Source organism: Megalobrama amblycephala, linkage group LG10 (genome assembly GCF_018812025.1).
Source record: "Megalobrama amblycephala isolate DHTTF-2021 linkage group LG10, ASM1881202v1, whole genome shotgun sequence".
Lineage (NCBI taxonomy): Eukaryota > Metazoa > Chordata > Actinopteri > Cypriniformes > Xenocyprididae > Megalobrama > Megalobrama amblycephala.
This window is the reverse complement of record NC_063053.1, coordinates 28,546,556-28,567,227: the sequence shown is the minus strand read 5'-3', so window position 1 is coordinate 28,567,227 and position 20,672 is coordinate 28,546,556. Positions and strand designations below refer to the sequence as shown.

The 20,672-nt window shown below is 37.7% G+C and overlaps 2 protein-coding genes across 3 annotated transcripts in view; both read left to right on the top strand.

Annotated features, from left to right (window-relative positions):
• Positions 1-5,789, top strand: part of pcnx1 (pecanex 1) — a 49,196-nt gene extending 43,407 nt beyond the window's left edge. The window contains 3 exon segments of the mRNA XM_048205638.1: positions 732-1,186; positions 1,269-1,409; positions 4,674-5,789. Of these exon segments, the coding sequence (XP_048061595.1) occupies positions 732-1,186; positions 1,269-1,409; positions 4,674-4,814 (737 nt within the window). The 3' untranslated portion in view covers positions 4,815-5,789.
• Positions 5,790-11,804: 6,015 nt separating this feature from the next.
• lgmn (legumain) lies at positions 11,805-20,397 on the top strand. 2 transcript variants are annotated; one of them, XM_048205637.1, is made up of 14 exons: positions 11,805-11,954; positions 13,103-13,258; positions 13,373-13,470; positions 14,839-14,920; positions 15,019-15,101; positions 15,368-15,443; positions 15,935-15,997; positions 16,190-16,256; positions 16,337-16,455; positions 16,612-16,701; positions 17,995-18,204; positions 18,803-18,973; positions 19,068-19,135; positions 19,326-20,397. In XM_048205637.1, exons 2-14 carry the CDS (start codon positions 13,112-13,114, stop codon positions 19,366-19,368), a joined length of 1,317 nt encoding a protein of 438 aa, XP_048061594.1. In that variant the 5' UTR covers positions 11,805-11,954; positions 13,103-13,111; the 3' UTR covers positions 19,369-20,397. The 2 variants fall into 2 exon arrangements, with proteins under 2 accessions (XP_048061594.1, XP_048061593.1); XM_048205636.1 differs by having other exon boundaries at positions 11,810-11,954; positions 13,100-13,258.
• Positions 20,398-20,672: the final 275 nt, after the last annotated feature.

Sequence of the window (20,672 nt, the reverse complement as noted above, 5' to 3'; positions counted from 1 at the left end):
GAGCATCTCTGAATGCACAACACGTCAAACCTTGAAGCAGATGGGTTACGGCAGCAGAAGACACACCGGGTCAGCTAAGAACAGGAAACTGAGGCTACAATTCACATCTGCTCACCAAAATTAGACAATAGAAGATTGGAAAAACGTTGCCTGGTCTGATGAGTCTCGATTTCTGCTGCAACATTCAGATGTTGAGGTCAGAATTTGGCATAAACAACATGAAAGTATGGATCCATCCTGCCTTCTATTGATGGTTCAGGCTGGTGGTTGTGTAATTGTGTGGGGGATATTTTCTTGGCACACTTCGGTAGAGCACCTTTGGGATGGGAGATTCACATCATTGATGTGCAGCCGACAAATCTGCAGCAACTGTGTGATGCTATCATGTTAATATGGCCCAAATTGTCTGAGGAATATTTTCACACCTTGTTGAATCTTTGACATGAAGAATTTAGGCAGTTCTGAAGGCAAAAGGGTGTCCAACCTGGTACTAGCAAGGTAGACCCAATAAAGTGGCTGGTGCATGTATGTTTATTAAGCATTTGCAACAGTCAAAACTAGAAAAGGAAAGTTCATCAAAACAAACATTGCATGTTGTTGTATCAAAATGTTTTGTGAAAGTTATTTAGGCCTTATGTAATTTCAATCTTTTCAGATAGATAGAGACAGACAGATGGATGGATAAATATTGTCAAATAATAAAGTAAGTAACTTGCAATCTCTCTCTTCAGGTACAAGTCAGAGTTCACAGTCTGTTCAGTCTGGTTTGGTGCGTCAGTCTCCTGCTCGTGCATCTGTTGTGAGTCAGTCGTCCTCATATCGCCACAGCAGCAGCCGCCAGTCTTCGCTCCGCACGTCTGTCACGGGTCTGGAGCCCTGCAGACGTTCCTCCAGCAGCCAGCTCTCTCTCCGTACACTGCCCACTTCCCTGCAACTCCGCCTGGGCACCAACGCTTCAGCCGCCAACCTTGACCCACCCGGCCCCTCCAGCTCTCTCTCCGCTCACTCCATCCCGCCCTGCAAACGACACGCCCACACGCTCGCAGGCCTGCTGGGAAACGAAGCCTTAGGGCTGGGGACGGACAACCATCCTCACCCCCATCATCATCTTCACTACATCCACCATCATCATCACAATCCCTCGCTGTCCTGTCTGAGGAGGGACGACATCTCTTACAGGGTGCAGGTGAGCGTCTGGCTTTCTTGTATTTGGCCCTTTTATTAGTGCGAAATTTGTTACGATGAAGTGTATGCATTTTTGTGTGTAGATTGTGGATGTGAGTCAGGTGTTGGATGTGATGAATCATCCCAAGAGGAAGGAGCTGGTTTGGCCAGATGAGAGCATGAGACTGAGATCTGGACGTAACTTCTGGAGAGAGTGGAGTCCCCTAGAAGGCATGGAGGGTCATGTGCGTACATCACACAACAGTGTTTTCTGTATTTGAAATAAATATGAAATAAAAAAGCCATATCCTTATTAAATGAAATATATATAGATGTATATGAAGAGTTCAGGTGCAAAAGCCACTAAATGCCACCTCCGTCAAAAATGAAATACTTTCGCTTCAATTCCGCTAAATCCCAGCGTCAGCCCATTCAGAAAAAACTGTTCGTTGACAGAGACCGCTAAACGCCACTTTCCTTTGTCAGCAAAAGCCTCTAAGTCCACAGAAGAACCAATCGAAAGACGTGAATCGAATGAGTTCAAGATGAATGACGGTGTGCGTATGAGCCGGCTTTCAATTGCAGAGCTGCAAGTTTTTATCATGTTTTGTCCAACATTACGTTGGCAATGACAGGATTTCGCGAGTAGCAAGTAAACACAAAAGTGTTCCTTTTGCTGCTGTAAAACTGACAGAAACTGATGTTTTACTATGTCATGTTATCCAAAGAGGTGGATTTTTGCAAAAAAAAAAATTGTTAAATACCAATGACTAAAGTAACATTCTTGAAAATAAGGCATTTCAATAACTGACTAATAACGTTTCCATTGCCATTAAAGTGAAATGACTGAACCTAAAAATAGGAGCCTGGTAAAAAAAATGCTCATTTAAAAGAAAACATGTCAGATGGACTTAGATGTTTTTGCAATGGAATTATTATTGTTGACAATTATTTTAATTATTTTAATGACAACTAGATAAAAAAGTTTGTCGAGACAAACTTTAAGTTGGCTTGAAAAAGCCGGTCCAGAAAGTTTGAAACAGTTTTAAAAGTTTTCAGTTTGAAAGTTTCAGTTTTAGTTTAGTAATTTTGATAGAGTACTAGGGTGCTCTGTGTGGTTGCTAAGGTGTTGCTATGCAGTTGCTAGGGTACTCTGAGTGGTTGCTAAGATGTTGCTATGTGGTTGCTAGGGTACTCTGGGTGGTTGCTAGTGTATTGCTATGCAGTTGCTAGGGTACTCGGGATGGTTGCTAAGGTATTCTGGGTGGTTGCTAGGGTGTTGCTACTCGGTTGCTAGGGTGTTGCTGTGCGGTTGCTAAGGTACTCAGGGTGGTTGCTAGGGTGTTGCTATGTGGTTGCTAGGGTACTCGGGGTGGTCGCTATGGTGTTGCTATGCGGTTGCTAGGGTACTCAGGGTGGTCGCTAAGGTGTTGCTATGTGGTTGCTAGGGTACTCGGGTGGTTGATAGGGTGTTGATAGATAGATAGATAGATAGATAGATAGATAGATAGATAGATAGATAGATAGATAGATAGAGATTCAATGAGTTTAAATGGATTAGAAATAGTACATAGAATGGCACTTGAGTCTAATTGAGTTTTTGAGTCTAATGGGCTTCCATAGTTTAAAGGTGCCCTCGAATGAAAAATTGAATTTATCTTGGCATAGTTAAATAACAAGAGTTCAGTACATGGAAAAGACATACAGTGAGTCTCAAACTCCATTGTTTCCTCCTCCTCATATAAATCTCATTTGTTTAAAAGACCTCAGAAGAACAGGCGAATCTCAACATAACACTGACTGTTACGTAACAGTCGGGGTGTACGCCCCCAATATTTGCATATGCCAGCCCACGTTTCCAACATTATAAAAGGCATTAGACAAGGGCAGCCAGTACTAACGTCTGGATGTGCACAGCTGAATCATCAGACTAGGTAAGCAAGCAAGGACAACAGCGAAAAATGGCAGATGGAGCAATAATAACTGACATGATCCATGATAACATGATATTTTTAGTGATATTTGTAAACTGTCTTTCTAAATGTTTCGTTAGCATGTTGCTAATGTACTGTTAAATGTGGTTAAAGTTACCATTGGTTATTACTGTATTCACGGAGACAAGAGAGCCATCGCTATTTTCATTTTTAAACACTTGCAGTCTGTATAATTCATAAACACAACTTCATTCTCTATAAATTTCTCCAACAGTGTAGCATTAGCCGTTAGCCACGGAACACTATCAAACTCATTCAGAATCACATGTAAACAATATAACAGTATACAATACTCACATAATCCGACGCGTGCATGCCGCATGCATGACGAACACTTTGTAAAGATCCATTTTGAGGGTTATATTAGCTGTGTAAACTTTAAGGCACTGTTCAAGGCAAGCGCGAGCTCTGTGGGCGGAGAGCACGGGATTTAAAGGGGCCACAGCATAAAATCGGCGCGTTTATAATGATGCCCCAAAATAGGCAGTTAAAAAAATTAATTAAAAAAAATCTATGGGGTATTTTGAGCTGAAACTTCACAGACACATTCAGGGGACACCTTAGACTTATATTACATCTTTTAAAAACACAATCTAGGGCACCTTTAAATTTGAATTTTGACAGTTGGAGTTTGAACAGTCTTGGCTAATTTGAACATTCCGTCAATGAAAGTCAATGGGATTTTTCCAAGCTTTAACAGTCTTTTTTAGGAAAACCGTAATTCGGTTCAGTTAGAAACGATATAGCACACCAAGTCAGAACAGTCTGAAGGGCTGACCTGAGTTTGGAGTATGTAGAGTTAAAGCTCTAGGAGGAGTTGGAGTTGGAAATTTTAGTCTCAGAAGAAAATAGCATAACAGTAAGTTGGCTTTTTCAAGCCAACTTAATTAAAGGGATAGTTCACCCAAAATTGAAAATTATCTCATAATTTACTCGCCCTCAAGCCATCCTATGTGTATATTACTATCTTTTTTCAGACAAACACAATCAGAGATATACTTAAAAATATCCTGGCTCTTCCAGGCTTTATAATGGTAGTGAAGGGGGGTCCAGATTTTTAAGTATAAAAAATAATCCATACTGCTCTAGGGGGTTAATAAAGGCCTTCTGAAGCTTCCGGCGGACAACCAGATGCATCAAGTCGACTTGCACCAAATGAGTAATCCTCTGACACGATGTAGGATTAGCGTAAGATTAGATGCCTCTCGCGGTACAAATTGGGCTGTGCAACAAACTCAAGCTCCTCTTTTCTTATATCAAAATCCTCTGACATTTCTCTTTAAAAATTCTCATTTTAGACTTCTAATTCATGACCGGTGTTTTGTTTTGCTCCATCCTCTGCACTCCCGCATTCGTTAAATTCATTATGCAAAATCTCAAAAAAAAGTAAAAGAAAAAAAGTAAAAGAAAAAAAGTAATTTTTTCTTTTGATTTTCAGTTGTAATATGATCCAGGTATGTTTTTAGACATTCACCCTACTATCCTAATTTCCCACTACTCTCTCTCTCTCCATAGGTGGTTCATCGTTGGGTGCCTTGCAGTCGTGATCCGGTTAGTCGGTCTCACATTGATAAGACCATCCTGCTGGTCCAGGTGGATGATAAACTGGTTCCCATTATAGAGACGGGAGTGATTGAACTGGGGGCAGAGGTGTGAGAACACACTCATCTAATGTCAGGCCAGAGGAAGAATGAGGCCACACTCACTTCCAGCTGCTGATCGGGCGCAGGAATCCAGGGAATCGTGCAAATGGAGAACATACACACTCACACGCTGTAAGAAGCACACTTGCTCGAATCTGGACAGAAAGCTGCCTTGCTCTGTGTTCCTCGGATATGCTGCATGAGAGATCAGCTCCTGTAAACTCTTCTCTCTCTTTTTCTCTCCTTTATGAGCAGCTGCGGTCTCGTTCTGTTTCTTGGGTTCTATGCATCTCATCAGCTGTCTGTAAACACATGCAAACTCACAGGGAACACTAAAGCCAAGCTTAATGTACACGCAGAGAAAGCAGTTTTTTTTATTTTTTATTATTATTATAGCTATAATCAAGTTTTATTTTGTATTTTCTGCCAAAACAAGTCAGGTGCACTGTGCTGCCCTGGACATGCAGTGAATCATGTGACAGACTGTGTTTTTCTAGCTGCCAAGAAAGACAGATGATTGCAGTGAGGATGATGATGATAAAACGGAAGCAGGTGCTTCCAATACAGAGCTCTCTTATGTCATACTTATATTTTATCCTCTTTTATTTTGATGAGGATCCATTTGATAACAAAGAGACAAGTGTTATGAGGAACTTTAACTTGCACTATGATTTGTTTTATTTTTGTTTTTGATTTGCAGCTGTGCACTACTTTCTAAGATCACACATTATTTATTCCTCCACGGTTTGAATCGCCATGGTTACCGTTGCCTTTGGAATGCAAAATGCGAAATTGACACATTCTTTTCTGCCATTTTGACTTTTTTCTTTAGCTTGAGGACAGAAGTGGTTTTTAACCACATGTAGTTATGTATGAATATATAAATGTGTCTGTATAAAGATTTGGCTTTGAATATTTATTATTGTATTTACATTTTGTTATATTGTTTTTCATTTACGGGACAAATAAAGACAATGCATAAATATGATTTAGTCCTGTACCTGAGTGACTGATGATATTCTTTTATGAGAAGGATGAAATGAGTGTGTGGTGTATCTGGAGCATGAACTCATATTCATGTGATCCGGGGATGAAGGTTCTGGCCCACTAAAATAGCCATCATGACATGATACAGACCAGTGACTGGTTCACAGTGAATGGCTCCGTCTGCCAATCAGTAATGTTTTTATATTAATTAAAGTGCAGTTATTCATTGCTTTGGCTGTGATCACTGGCATAATCTGTATATCAGTACAATGTTTTTAGGTTAAAGAAAAGCAGTGAATAAATAAAAACCGGCATTTTAAAATTGAGTTTTTGGTCAAATGTTAGTCACAGTGCACTGCAAATCCTGTGTAATCAGTGTCCTTTTACATTTTGAGGTAATTTCACACTGATTTTGTGTTATAAGACTGTAATAGTTGGAAGGAAACATCTGCATTTCCTTAGTTGTGACACAAAATAACAAACCATAAACATATATAGAATTGTCTTGATATTTATGCTTACTTTGAGGTAGGCCTATTAAGGCATCTTTACACAGAAAAAGCGGCACAGAAACCAATTCTGAAGCGGCATAGAATCACAAAAATGTGCATTTACACAGAACGTTTAATGCTGTTCTGAAGCGGCATAAACGCATTTACACAGGAAATAAAATTGCGGGAAACATATACCTTTTAAAATAACTACAATTTTTAAATTAGTTTTAACAAAAATAAATGCTATAAAATTAAATAACAAATATAAAAAAGAAATATAACAAATAACATAAAACACGAAATAAAACACCACATTTTAAATGTAACGGCATTAAATTTAAATTTCCTGCGCGTGCTACATTGTATCGTGCGCTGGACGGTTTGTCACAATGTTAGCTTCTGTGATACTGACAGTGTTTTTCTTTTTCTTAACAAAAATGTTCCAATTGGAAACAACGCTTAAAAGAAATTATGAATTACTGCATCGGGAACATCGCCGCACGATTAAAAGAGGCCGAAATTTGTTTCAAAGAGCAAGGAAGTCACTCAGGCGCAGACACAACAAACGAAAATTGATACTAGCGTTAGCTTTCCAACGGAGACAGCAGATGTCGCCAGACCGTCATGTGTGGGTGAAATGTCGTCCGCAAGGAGATGTTTTTTGGAATATAACGGTACACAATTACAGTGATACTGACTGGGTTAAGGCCTATTAGTAACACTTTATAAGTAAGAAGTATTATATAAAACAATATTTATGTCTTTTTCATTAGTAAAAAGTCATTAAAATATTGTTTTTTATTACTATTATGAAAGTCATGAAACTTTAATTTTATATAGGCTATATATCATCGCTGTCGGGCGGAAACCTCATATCTCTATATTTTGTCTTTTTTCATACATCTTCATACAAAAGTATTAAAAAGAGCTTGTGACTTAACCTCATAACTCCATTGGCTCCTCAAACTGTAAAACCTCCACCCCACACATGCAGGTTGAACCATCTCTGCTTGTATGCAATGCAAGGGTAAATAAAATGAACTGGTTCTTTGAATAAGTACAGTGTTTTCTTTACTCAAGAAACATATATATATATATATATATATATACATATACACTGATCACGTATAATATTATGACCACCTTCCTAATATTGTGTTGGTCTCCCTTTTGCTGCCAAAACAGCCCTGACCCGTCGAGGCATGGACTCCACTAGACCCCTGAAGGTGTGCTGTGGTATCTGGCACCAAGATGTTAGCAGCAGATCCTTTAAGTCCTGTAAGTTGTGAGGTGGTGCCTCCATGGATCGGACTTGTTTGTTCAGCACATCCCACAGGTGCTCGATTGGATGAACCACGTGAAAACTTGATTCATCAGACAGGCCATCTTCTTCCATTGCTCCGTGGTCCAATTCTGATGCTCACGTGCCCACTGTTAGGCCTGTCACGATAACTACTTTTGTTGTGCGATATATTGTTCCAGAAATAATTGCGATAAACAATATTATTGTCATTTTAAGTACATTTTATGCCACTGAATATATAATCATAATATAACAGCATAACAATGCAAGTAGGCCTACACACTTTCAAATGACAACAACCATTTAATTCTTTAGATCATGGAAATGAAGGATCAAAAAATGTAATATCGAAAATAAAAAAACAGTAAGTGTCACGTAAGGTGTTGGAGTGCCCTCTGGTGGCTAAATAGGGCTCTCCAACTGGTGATCATGACAGTAAGTTAGTAAAGTAAGGGTGCACTATTGCTGAACACACAAACCCTACTTAGCAGTCAGATGTCTGTATGAACAAAGACATTTATATTTGCACTGGAACAGTGGATTGCGGCTTTGAAATCGAGAGCATTCGGGCTTGTTCTTCCAAACTGTCTGTAGTTGTCAGGAAAACACTACAACCCCTCAAATAACGCCTTTTTTCACCTGTCAATGACTGCTGTGTGTAACTGCAGATGACAGCATGATTGGCAAAATGTTGGTGACATTCATTGTCATGTAAACATAATGGGCGATATATTGCGTCACCAAAAATTATTCAGGTCATGTGCATACATTGCGCGATATGTTGATTATTGTGACCTACCCACTGTTGGCACTTTCGGTGGTGGACAGGGGTCAGCATGGGCACCCTGACTGGTCTGCAGCTATGCAGCCCCATACGCAACAAACTGCGATGCACTGTGTATTTTGACACTTTTCTATCAGAACCAGCATTAACTTCTTGAGCAATTTGAGCTACAGTAGATCGTCTGTTGGATCGGCCCACACAGGACAGCATTCGCTCCCCTCATGCATCAATGAGCCTTGGCTGCCCATGATGACCCTGTCGCCAGTTCACCTCTGTTCCTTCCTTGGAGCACTTTTGATAGATACTGACCACTGCAGAACGGGAACACCCCACAAGAGCTGCAGTTTTGGAGATGCTCTGACCCAGACGTCTAGCCATCACAATTTGGCCATTGTCAAACTCGCTCAAATCCTTACGCTTGCCCATTTCTCCTGCTTCTAACACATCAACTTTGAGGACGAAATGTTCACTTGCTGCTTAATATATCCCACCCACTAACAGGTGTCGTGATGAAGAGATAATCAGTGTTATTCACTTCACCTGTCAGTGCTCATAATGTTATGCCTGATCTGTGTATATATGTGTATATATATAAAGGCTAATGTTTATGTATTTGAGGAGCAGAGAAGAGTGGCTGTCATCGAGTCATACTGTCTTAAATAGCCTCTGCGTAATGACAGACAAAGTACATATTCACTGGTCAAAACCTTGTAACTCCATTTGAGCTTGATTTTGGTCAAATGTTAATAATATTATGCCACATGCAAGAGTCTGACCATATACAGTGGGTACGGAAAGTATTCAGACCCCCTTAAATTTTTCACTCTTTGTTATATTAGCAGCAATTTGCTAAAATCATTTAAGTTCATTTTCTTCCCTCATTAATGTACACACAGCACCCCATATTGACAGAAAAACACAGAATTGTTGACATTTTTGCAGATTTATTAAAAAAGAAAAACTGAAATATCACATGGTCCTAAGTATTCAGACCCTTTGCTGTGACACTCATATTTAACTCAGGTGCTGTCCATTTCTTCTGATCATCCTTGAGATGGTTCTACACCTTCATTTGAGTCCAGCTGTGTTTGATTATACTGATTCGGACTTGATTAGGAAAGCTACACACCTGTCTATATAAGACCTTACAGCTCACAGTGCATGTCAGAGCAAATGAGAATCATGAGGTCAAAGGAACTGCCTGAAGAGCTCAGAGACAGAATTGTGGCAAGGCACAGATCTGGCCAAGGTTACAAAAAAATTTCTGCTGCACTTAAGGTTCCTAAGAGCACAGTGGCCTCCATAATCCTTAAATGGAAAATGTTTGGGACGACCAGAACCCTTCCTAGAGCTGGCCGTCCGGCCAAACTGAGCTATCGGGGGAGAAGAGCCTTGGTGAGAGAGGTAAAGAAGAACCCAAAGATCACTGTGGCTGAGCTCCAGAGATGCAGTCGGGAGATGGGAGAAAGTTGTAGAAAGTCAACCATCACTGCAGCCCTCCACCAGTCAGGGCTTTATGGCAGAGTGGCCCGACGAAAGCCTCTCCTAAGTGCAAGACACATGAAAGCCCGCATGGAGTTTGCCAAGATGGTGAGAAATAAGATTCTCTGGTCTGATGAGACCAAGATAGAACTTTTTGGCCTTAATTCTAAACGGTATGTGTGGAGAAAACCAGGCACTGCTCATCACCTGTCCAAAACAGTCCCAACAGTGAAGCATGGTGGTGGCAGCATCATGCTGTGGGGGTGTTTTTCAGCTGCAGGGACAGGACGACTGGTTGCAATCAAGGGAAAGATGAATGCGGCCAAGTACAGGGATATCCTGGACGAAAACCTTCTCCAGAGTGCTCAGGACCTCAGACTGGGCCGAAGGTTTACCTTCCAACAAGACAATGACCCTAAGCACACAGCTAAAATAATGAAGGAGTGGCTTCACAACAACTCCGTGACTGTTCTTGAATGGCCCAGCCAGAGCCCTGACTTAAACCCAATTGAGCATCTCTGGAGAGACCTAAAAATGGCTGTCCACCAACGTTTACCATCCAACCTGACAGAACTGGAGAGGATCTGCAAGGAGGAATGGCAGAGGATCCCCAAATCCAGGTGTGAAAAACTTGTTGCATCTTTCCCAAAAAGACTCATGGCTGTATTAGATCAAAAGTGTGCTTCTACTAAATACTGAGCAAAGGGTCTGAATACTTAGGACCATGTGATATTTTAGTTTTTCTTTTTTAATAAATCTGCAAAAATGTAAACAATTCTGTGTTTTTCTGTCAATATGGGGTGCTGTGTGTACATTAATGAGGAAAAAAATGAACTTAAATGATTTTAGCAAATGGCTGCTATATAACAAAGAGTGAAAAATTTAAGGGGGTCTGAATACTTTCCGTACCCACTGTATAAAGCCACAATATCAACTTTGACAACACAGTGTTTAATTATTAAAAAAAAAGAAAAAGAAATATCTTGCTTAGATCATCATTGTCTGAATTACAGAAATCAAAGATCATGTGAACAGCAGTGAAAACTTAAAATGCTGAAGGGACTTTTTGAAGAACAAGTGGCTGTCAACAGATGTGTACATCTGAAGAAGATTTACAGTGAATTATAATATTAACACTGGTGTAATAAATAATGAATACTGGTGTAATAAAGCATTACTGCTAAGATAAAAAGCACATTTGGTGTCAAAGGTTTCAGTATCACAGTAATCTATGAATACTTCCAAGTGGGTTTTTTGTTATACAAATCAGTCTATTGTTATGAACAATGCTTTCTTTGTGGTATTATGATCACAAAACATACTAAGTTGTATAGATGAAATTTGGAATCTCTCAATGCATTGACTTAAAGATTGAGGTGTCACACAATCAGTAAAAACTGTAGAAGGGGTTTCCCTAGATGAGCAGAAAATAGTTATAGCTACAGATTATATAGACTGATATGAAAGAACAGTGAGTATAGATCTGTTTTGAATCAGCATAAACTACAATCAAAAGTCTAAGCATGGCTGCTTACATGTTATATAACGACATGCTCTGTTATGGATCTGTCTCACGACACCTGTAACAACAGGTGAAATCAGCCCAGCTATAAAAATGCGTGGGTGACTTGAAATAGCAGTCATATGACAAACGGATGATCTGATCATGCGCTCGCATATATTCTGCCAAGATAACAAAAAAACATTAAGGACGGGTGTCAGTGCTGAAGCTTCTCAGTAAAATTATTAATAAAGGTTTTTCAAACCAATGATTAAATCCCCTAATAAATTTGAGGCATTTCCCCTTAACTTTTTCAACGGTTAGACTTTCCCTGTCATAGTGGGAGACCACTTCAATTTCTGTAGAAAAGTTTCCTCTCTTTTTTTTGTTTTGTTTTCAGTCAAACTCATGGCACATGACCGACTAGTCAGGTGGTGAGTTGAGGCTCCGCCCAGGGGTGAAAGACGCGTTGAGCTGATTGGACAGCGCGCTGGGTTTGTTCGCGCTGATTGGCTGCTGCACATGCGTCCTCGTCTCACAGGTTGTAATAAAGCGTCGCGTCGCTACAGCTCGGCAGCTCGGGCAGCGCGTACAGTAAACAGGTAAGCGTATATAAACTACTAATATCTTTATTGTGTATTAACTCTACTCATTTTGTTTGGTTGTGTTTTGTAAAATTAATCAATTCAAGGTTAAATACTAGCTAAAAGCTGAAAGGAGAATAGTTTAAACCCCTCTATGGCCTGCTGTTATTATTGTAGCCCTGATTTCCTTGTGTGATCACGAGACCTCTTACAAAAATATATCGCGGTTAACACCGTTTACCTCACAAATTACTAATGTCATTATTACCACAATTAAATTTGGTATTTGCTTCTAGTCTGTTATCATATAAAAAGAGACATTCGACAAAATGTCAGATGATTATTCTGTTTAAAGGAGATGTATTAGGATTTTACAGCAGTAATAAGTGTTAAAACTATGTTTTTGGCAGAAATGTGATCTAAAGATAAACATTTGTAATGGAGGAATTGTAGAATAAGCTCAAAATAAATTTCACCCTGTATATTTTATCTCTGCCTTACTGTAATCGTACAGTAACCTTAAGAAAACACAAAGTGTCAACACAACTATACATAGTGTTTATATACATAATATTTACATTATTAAGATGTTTTTGTCTTGTTAGTATATGTGTATGTTTCCTTTTAGGGGGAATCTCACAAATCACATTTGCATTTTAATCTTAAATCAAAATATACATAATATATCAATATGATATACATAATATATCATAATATAAACAGAATCTAATCTAAAAAAATATCAATATAATGTAATATGAATATAATCTTATGTAATATCTATATTTGGACCATTTTGCATTTACAATATTTTTTTGTTGATTGTAGTGTTTTTATCATCATTGTTTTTGCATCAAATTTGTCTGTTTTTGCTTCTTAACAACCAAAAGCCTTTCAGTACAGACGTACAGTACATACAGTTATGTAAATAACATGCAAATGCATGTTATGTTAAGTATAACTTAGTATATTTTGAGAACAAGAAAGAATAAAAAGAAAGTATAAACTGTGTTTAATGTATTTTATTATTAAACTTAACGTCATCACATTAAGTATTTTATGTAGTTTGGCAAATACTTTTTTAGAAAAGTTCACAATCTTTAACATTTTAAAAGCACACATGGTAATTTTTTTTTCTGATTATTTTCCATCTCTGTTCTCAGTAGATTGCAGAGATGAGCCCACAGACAGTGGCAGTTTTAGGTCTCGCCCTGAGCCTGGGGCTGATAGTGAGTGCTTTCCCTGCCGAGCAGCCAGAAAATGGGAAGCACTGGGTCGTCATTGTGGCCGGATCTAATGGCTGGTACAATTACAGACACCAGGTGAGAAAGAATCTGATCTTTGAGGTGGAGAAAGTACATGGGTTTTTCCCAACTATTAGTCAGCTGTCTCATCTGATGTCTGTTTAGATATTTATTCTGTTTGTGTGTTTATAGGCTGATGTGTGCCATGCATATCAGATCGTCCATAAGAACGGGATTCCTGATGAGCAGATTGTGGTGATGATGTATGATGATCTTGCTCAGAGTCCTGAGTGAGTATGACTTGTGTTATTTATACTAACTGGTGGTAGTGTAGTGGAGTGGTTCTCAGCCTCTTCGACTCCAAGGCCTCTATATGTCCAAAACAATATTATTCAAAGGCCCTCCTATTACTTCTGTCATAATTAAAATAAATGAACAAAAAATGTCAGTTTAATCTTGCATAATTATTTTAGTGTATAGTACAAAGTATTTTTCATCATGTTAATTAAAATTAAACCAAATTTAAATGATTTAAATAGTTTATTGGGACCCCTTGGACTTTTGGTTGAGAACCACTGGTATAGTGGTTAAGGATCTGAGCTGGTAACATGAGTTATTGGATCGAGGCTAGTAAGCGGTGATTTATTTATGACTTGGTGTTGCTTTGCTCAGAGATGCAATAGTGATAGTGGAACAAGCACTTAACTCACATTGCCTCTGATTGTAGAAAATGTGCTGTTAGCTATTTCAGATTTGACAAAAAAACTCTTAATCGTCTTCTGGGTAACTTGTCGCCAACACCACTATGATCACTTCCCCTAAATCGCTTTGATCAAATTGTGTCTGTTATTTAGCTCCACCACATGTGCGCGCGCACACGAACAAAGATTTGAGTCTGTTTATTTGCAGAAGTCACAAGTATCTAATTTAACCACCAGAAGCCAGTGTTCCAACATAAAAATGTAGCATGTTTTTTTTGTACATATTGCCTGTATTTTCTGTTAGTATCTTAATAAAGAGACAGAAAAAATAAATATGGATGGTCATTAAAACATTTATAAAACAACAAAGCTGGTGGTGGCCTAAGACTTTTGCGCAGTCTATATCTAAATAACACATTACACATTATAACACATTATAACACATTATAATGTAATCTCTAAATTTGCATTGCAAACAATTTTGCATTTACATTATTTCGTTGATTGAGGTCAAACATGATGTGGGCGTTTTGGACCGGTTTCATGAGATTCACCCTGTAAATAAATTAATTTTGTTTGTTTTTTGGAACATACTGTTGATTTATATTCCAAATCATGAGGTTGAAAAGAGGTCAAATTATTTTATCCTTTTGCTGGAAGTTTTACAACTGAGACATATATTGCTTTATTGGCTTTTTTATGAATTCAAATGTAGGTCAGGTGTTCCGGCTGAATTAAACAATGAAAGGAAGAAGTGTGTTATCTTATTGTTGACTTAGTCGCATGGTTTTGGGGTTAATTTTTAACCTATGTTTGATAAGTGGTGGACAATGAGGTCTTTTTATTAGTGTTGTTGCCTTTTAATAATTAATATTTTTTTAGCATCAGTTTTTGCTCCTTTAAAAACCAAAAGCTTTTTCAGTACAGAGGTTCATGTGACTGTTTTTCTGTGTCCAGTAACCCTACCCCAGGAGTGATCATAAACAGACCCAATGGATCGGATGTTTACAAAGGAGTGCTGAAGGACTACATTGGTGATGTGAGTTGATGAGTGTAATTCTTGATTTGAAGATCTGAAACGGGAAGCGGTGTGTTTGCCATCCGTTCACTAATATAATTTGTGTGTTTGTGATATAGGATGTGACTCCTCAGAACTTCCTGGCGGTGTTGAAGGGTGATGCTGCTGGTGTGAAGGGAGGATCTGGAAAAGTGCTGAAAAGGCAAGTTACCGTAAAAACTGTGGCAGAGGGGGGTTAGGGGTCATTAGTGTTTTGTTTTTTTCTTTTCTGTGTGTCTCTGATACATTTGCATTGAAATTTAAATTAGCTTGGGGCAGATGTTAGTGTCTTACTGAATTTATTGCCCTCATTTCCTGTAAAATCGTAGTCTCTGTGTCTCTGTGCGTGTTGAGACAGATGTGTGTAAAACCGGTCTTGTGATGTATTTTTCTTTCTAAGCATTTTTTTATTGTTCTTCCTCCTGGCAGCGGTCCAAATGATCATGTGTTTGTGTATTTCACTGATCATGGAGCCCCAGGTCTGCTGGCCTTCCCTAATGACGATGTAAGCACTTTCTGCTTCCTGTGGTCATTTAGCTGAATCAGATCCTTTCAGGCTCTTCTCACACACACACTATACAGTTCTCTCCAAAACTCTGAGACCTCTAGTGTAAATTCTTATATTATGTATATTTTTCTGATGTCTTTACAAATTATATAATCAACATAATTGAAAAGTTAATTTGGGGAGCAGGGGGAAAAATTAATTTTAAATAAAAACATCCCAAATGATCTGACTTTTTTCAGCCCCCACTGAAGATACTGAAGCAATAGATCAGCTGACATAGAAATATGTCATATAATGAGTAACACATTTAACTCACATGAAGTTTAGACATGAATTGTGCTGACAAGTTTCTCAGTAATTGTGCATGAGCAGCTGGGTTGGGGGGGGGGGGTATTGCTTCACTTCCTTATGCATGACATCTTTATAAATGTGAGTTGTGTAATTAGAAACTTGTAGTAAATAATGCGTCTTTGTTTCTCTACTTTTAGCTTCATGTAGAAGACCTGATGGAAACCATCACGTACATGCATCAAAACAACAAATACAAGAAGGTGACTGTTACACATGTTCATTAATAAGATCAAATTCATAATTTCGGTAAAAACTATATATATATATATATATATATATATATATATATATATATATATATATATATATATATATATATATATATATATATATATATATATAAAATTGTCATTTAAAAAGAAAAATCTGTAAACCCTTTCTCGCACACATAGATGGTGTTTTATGTTGAGGCCTGTGAATCTGGTTCTATGATGAAGCCTCTGCCTGTTGACATTAATGGTGAGTTTTATTTCTAACTTCATCACACATGTTGCTGTGTGTAAATAACATAGTATATATAATCCGGGTGTGTATCTCAGTCTATGCCACAACCGCTGCCAACCCTGATGAGTCCTCATATGCCTGTTACTATGACGAGGCCAGAGACACCTACCTGGGAGACTGGTACAGCGTCAACTGGATGGAAGACTCTGACGTGGTTAGTACACACATCTGACAGAGGTCCAAACTTAAGTAAGATAGAAGAGAAAAGCATTTATTCAGCATGAACAGTCTGGGCAGCTCACGAAAGAACCTGGTATAACGCAGACCGTGGGAAAGCGTTTTAAATGGTGTTGTGTGTTTGTTTCTTTAGGAGGATCTGAGCAAAGAGACTTTGGCCAAACAGTTCAAGATCGTAAAGTCCAAAACCAACACCAGCCATGTGATGCAGTATGGAAACAAGGTAATGCACTCACAAACACTGTCCAGCATATGAAAGACATTCAGCAAAGATTAGGAATTAACACATGCATTAAAGGTGCCCTAGAACCCTTTTCACAAGATGTAATATAAGTTTAAGGTGTCTCCTAAATGTGTCTGTGAAGTTTCAGCTCAAAATACCCCATAGATTTTTTTTTTTTATTATTAAATTTTTTTTTTTTTTTTTTTTTTTTTTTTTAACTACCTATTTTGGGGCATAATTAAAAATGCGCCAATTCTGTGTGTGTCCCCTTTAAATGCTCGCGCTCCCCGCCCCCAAGCTCGCAACTCTATAATACATTGCGTAAACAAAGTTCACATAGCTAATATAACCCTCAAAATGGATCTTTACAAAGTGTTTGTCATGCAGCATATCAGATCATGTGAGTATAGTATTTATTTGGATGTTTACATTTGATTCTGAATGAGTTTGATAGTGCTCCGTGGCTAACGGGGTTAAAGCTAACATTACACACTGTTGGAGAGATTTATAAAGAATGAAGTTGTGTTTATGAATTATACAGACTGCAAGTGTTTAATAATGAAAATAACGACAGTCTTGTCTCCGTGAATACAGTAATAAACGATGGTAACTTTAACCACATTTAACAGTACATTAGCAACATGCTAATGAAACATTTAGAAAGACAGTTTACAAATATCACTAAAAATATCATGATATCATGGATCATGTCAGTTATTATTGCTCCATCTGCCATTTTTCGCTATTGTCCTTGCTTGTCTTTTAAACAAATGAGATTTACATAAGAAGGAGGAAACAATGGTGTTTGAGACTCACTGTATGTCATTTCCATGTACAGAACTCTAATTATTTAACTAATCCAAGGTAAATTCAATTTTCAATTCTAGGGCACCTTTAAGATAAGGCACACTGTCTTTACAATACAAAGCACCAAATGCAATATTGATTAGCATCACTGATACTGTGAAAGGCACAATTATCTTTGTGACAGAAGCAAAATTAAATATAATGCCAAAAAAATTCATCTGTATGGTCCCTAAAGTGTAGCAACTGTGAGTAGCATCTGGATTAGTTTAGTAACGATGTGATGGATATTGATATGCTCAAAGTTTATTCTTGGTCTAACGTCTGTTATATATTCTCCAATAAGTTTCCATTTGAAGTTGCATATATTTTATCATGTATACTTTATTGACAAGGAAGTGTCTGATTAAAGCATAAATGCTGTCCTGTGTAGTGTTTGCATGTTTGTACTTGCCGAATCTAACTTGTTGTGGTTTGTTTTTGTTTTAGACGCTGTCCCACATGAAGGTGGCTGCATTCCAGGGTAACTCTAAAGGTCTTGATAAGGCACCCGAGCCTGTGTCGTTGCCTGTGATCACTGAACATGACCTCATGAGCAGCCCTGATGTGCCTCTTGCAATCATGAAAAGAAAACTCACGAAGTCCAATGACGTTGAGACTGTTGTTGGTCTCATGAATAACATCCATGAACATCTACAGGTTTGAAGCACTCCTTTTTACCAATCAATTATTTATACATCTATTTACATTTATTTGAAGTGTTAAAAGTTGTTCACTACCATTCAAAAGTTTAGGGCCAGTAAGATTATTATTATTATTATTATTATTATTATTATTATTAACAAATGAATTATTTTATTTAACAAGGAAAAAATTGTATTCATCAAAGAATTCTGACAAAACGCATCATGCGTTTCACAAAAATATTAAGCACCACAACTGTTTTCAATAAGAAGTATAATGGTCATAAATGTTTCTTGTGTAGCAAATCATCAAAGCATATTAGAAAGAATTCAGAAGGATCATGTGACACTGAAGCCTGGATGAATGATGCTGAAAATTCAGAATAAACTACATAAAAAAATAAAATTAAATTAAAATAGATATTAATAATATTTAATAATATGACTTTTACTGTATTTTGATCAAATTAATGCAACCTTGGTGAACATAGGAGACTTCTTTCAAAAAAATAAAATAAACATTTTTACAGACCCCAAAACTGTAAGTGATGTCAGAGTCATAGATTTCAGTCAAGATAATCATATTATAATGGATTTTGTGCTTGTTTGCGTAGGTGCGGGAGCTGCTTGGTAACACGATGCGTAAGATCGTGGAGCATGTGGTGCAGGATAAAGAGGAAGTGCAGGATTATCTGGATGGACGTGAAGATCTCACACAGTATGAATGTTACAAAACAGCCGTCAATCACTACAAGAAACACTGTTTCAACTGGCACAAGCAGGAGGTACAAACATTCAGGGTTTCTGTGTCCTCTGTCGTCTGCATCATTGGTTGTGTTATTATGCAGAGTGTGAAACCTCTTTTCTCTCCTGTTGCAGTATGAATATGCACTGAGACACCTGTATGCTTTAGTAAACCTATGCCAGGGAGGATACCAGGCCCAGAGGTAAAAATGCCTGTTTCCTTTTTTTTTTTTTTTTTCTTTCTTCTCCCCCACATGTTTTATGACTTTTCTCTAGAGTCTAGACTGATGTTTCCATAATAAATAATGTTTCCGGCGCCCTCTGCCTGCGGTAGCGAGTTATGGGGTTTAATTTATTTGTGATTTTAAATCTCATCTCTCTCCATTCTCACAGAATCACAGCAGCCATGGATGACGTGTGTTACTTCAGACAGTAGAAACGTGAACTTGTGCCACAGAGGACTTTTACTGGGTGAACTACACTTTGCACATAAGAATGTGACTGTGGAAGAAATCTGTATCATCACACACAGCTTTGATTTGACAAAATGTTTCTTTTAATGAGGATTTGCACTTTTAAAAAAAAAATTTTTATGTGATGTTTTACTGATTTTTATTTTGTTTTAAAAAAAGAAGTATGCTTTAAGGTACTGCCCGGCGATTCCTGACACACTTTGGGCTGTTAACATTTTATATACAGTATGTATTGTGTGTGTTTTTTGTTTTTTGTTTTTTTTCATCAGATGCCTTCTAAATGAGATCAAAAGATTTTTGGCAGGACAGCTTTAGAAAGACACATTGAGATTTGAAATTAAAGCATGTTTTTTGGCACCATAATTAAGTTTCGTTTGGAAACCAAAGCATTTAAATGTCCAGTTAGAGAATTACGTCCAGTCTCAGAGGATGTTGAGTAGATGCATTCAAACAATTTAAAACAAACACTAGACACATTTAGCTACATATTGCACTAAGATTTAGATTTTTTTTTTTTTAAGCTGGTGTTCATCACCTTGACTGAGCCATGAAAATACCCAATTTCTCTCCAGTAGTGAATCAAAGGAGCTCTTCTTTTGGTTGTTGACTAAATGTATATCTATCAAACTATAGTGAAAACAAACTTAGCTACTGTACCTGAACTCTGTGGTCATACTTAAGAAGTGTCTTAAATTACTGAGAACAGCTGCACTTTGAGCAGTTAATGAACAGGTGTGTTTAGTGTAATGATGGATGTGTCAGGCTGTGCTATTATGTCAAGTGTCCTCCGTTTAGAGCAAATTGAGGCCTCAAACCACTGAACTAAAAGAGGTTGTAAAGTTTGCTGGAGACTGAGCTCTGGAAAAGTGAGTTTGCACTGACAATATGGGATAAACAATACAATGAACTACTACCAGTCCTCTTTTCAATGTATAATCTGTTAAGCAGTGAGTTATTGATTATAAAAAAAAATAAACCTGAATTGAGTGGAATTTGTTGATTGTAGTGTTTTCATTTTCTTCATTCCAAGTTATAGCTTTATTCTGTTGACAAATGAATAGCTGTTACTAGATGGAAGTCGCATTGATTCTTGTAATATATATTGTAGCAGAACTTCCCATACAAAAAAAGATTATATAAGTGATAATATAAGAATGAACAAGGTAAAATTCAACCCCTACATTTAAAAAAAAAAAAACATTTCATAAGCCAGGAAACTTGACTCACAGCGGTTTCTACAGATCACAATGTTCATCGTGATGGGATT

Excerpts from the sequence above, each read along its gene's own strand:
- lgmn (XM_048205637.1), top strand. The coding sequence starts at position 13,112 with ATGAGCCCACAGACAGTGGCAGTTTTAGGTCTCGCCCTGAGCCTGGGG. Across the intron at positions 13,259-13,372 it reads GGTACAATTACAGACACCAG|GCTGATGTGTGCCATGCATA; the intron begins GTGAGAAAGAAT and ends GTGTGTTTATAG. Across the intron at positions 18,205-18,802 it reads ACATCCATGAACATCTACAG|GTGCGGGAGCTGCTTGGTAA; the intron begins GTTTGAAGCACT and ends TTGTTTGCGTAG.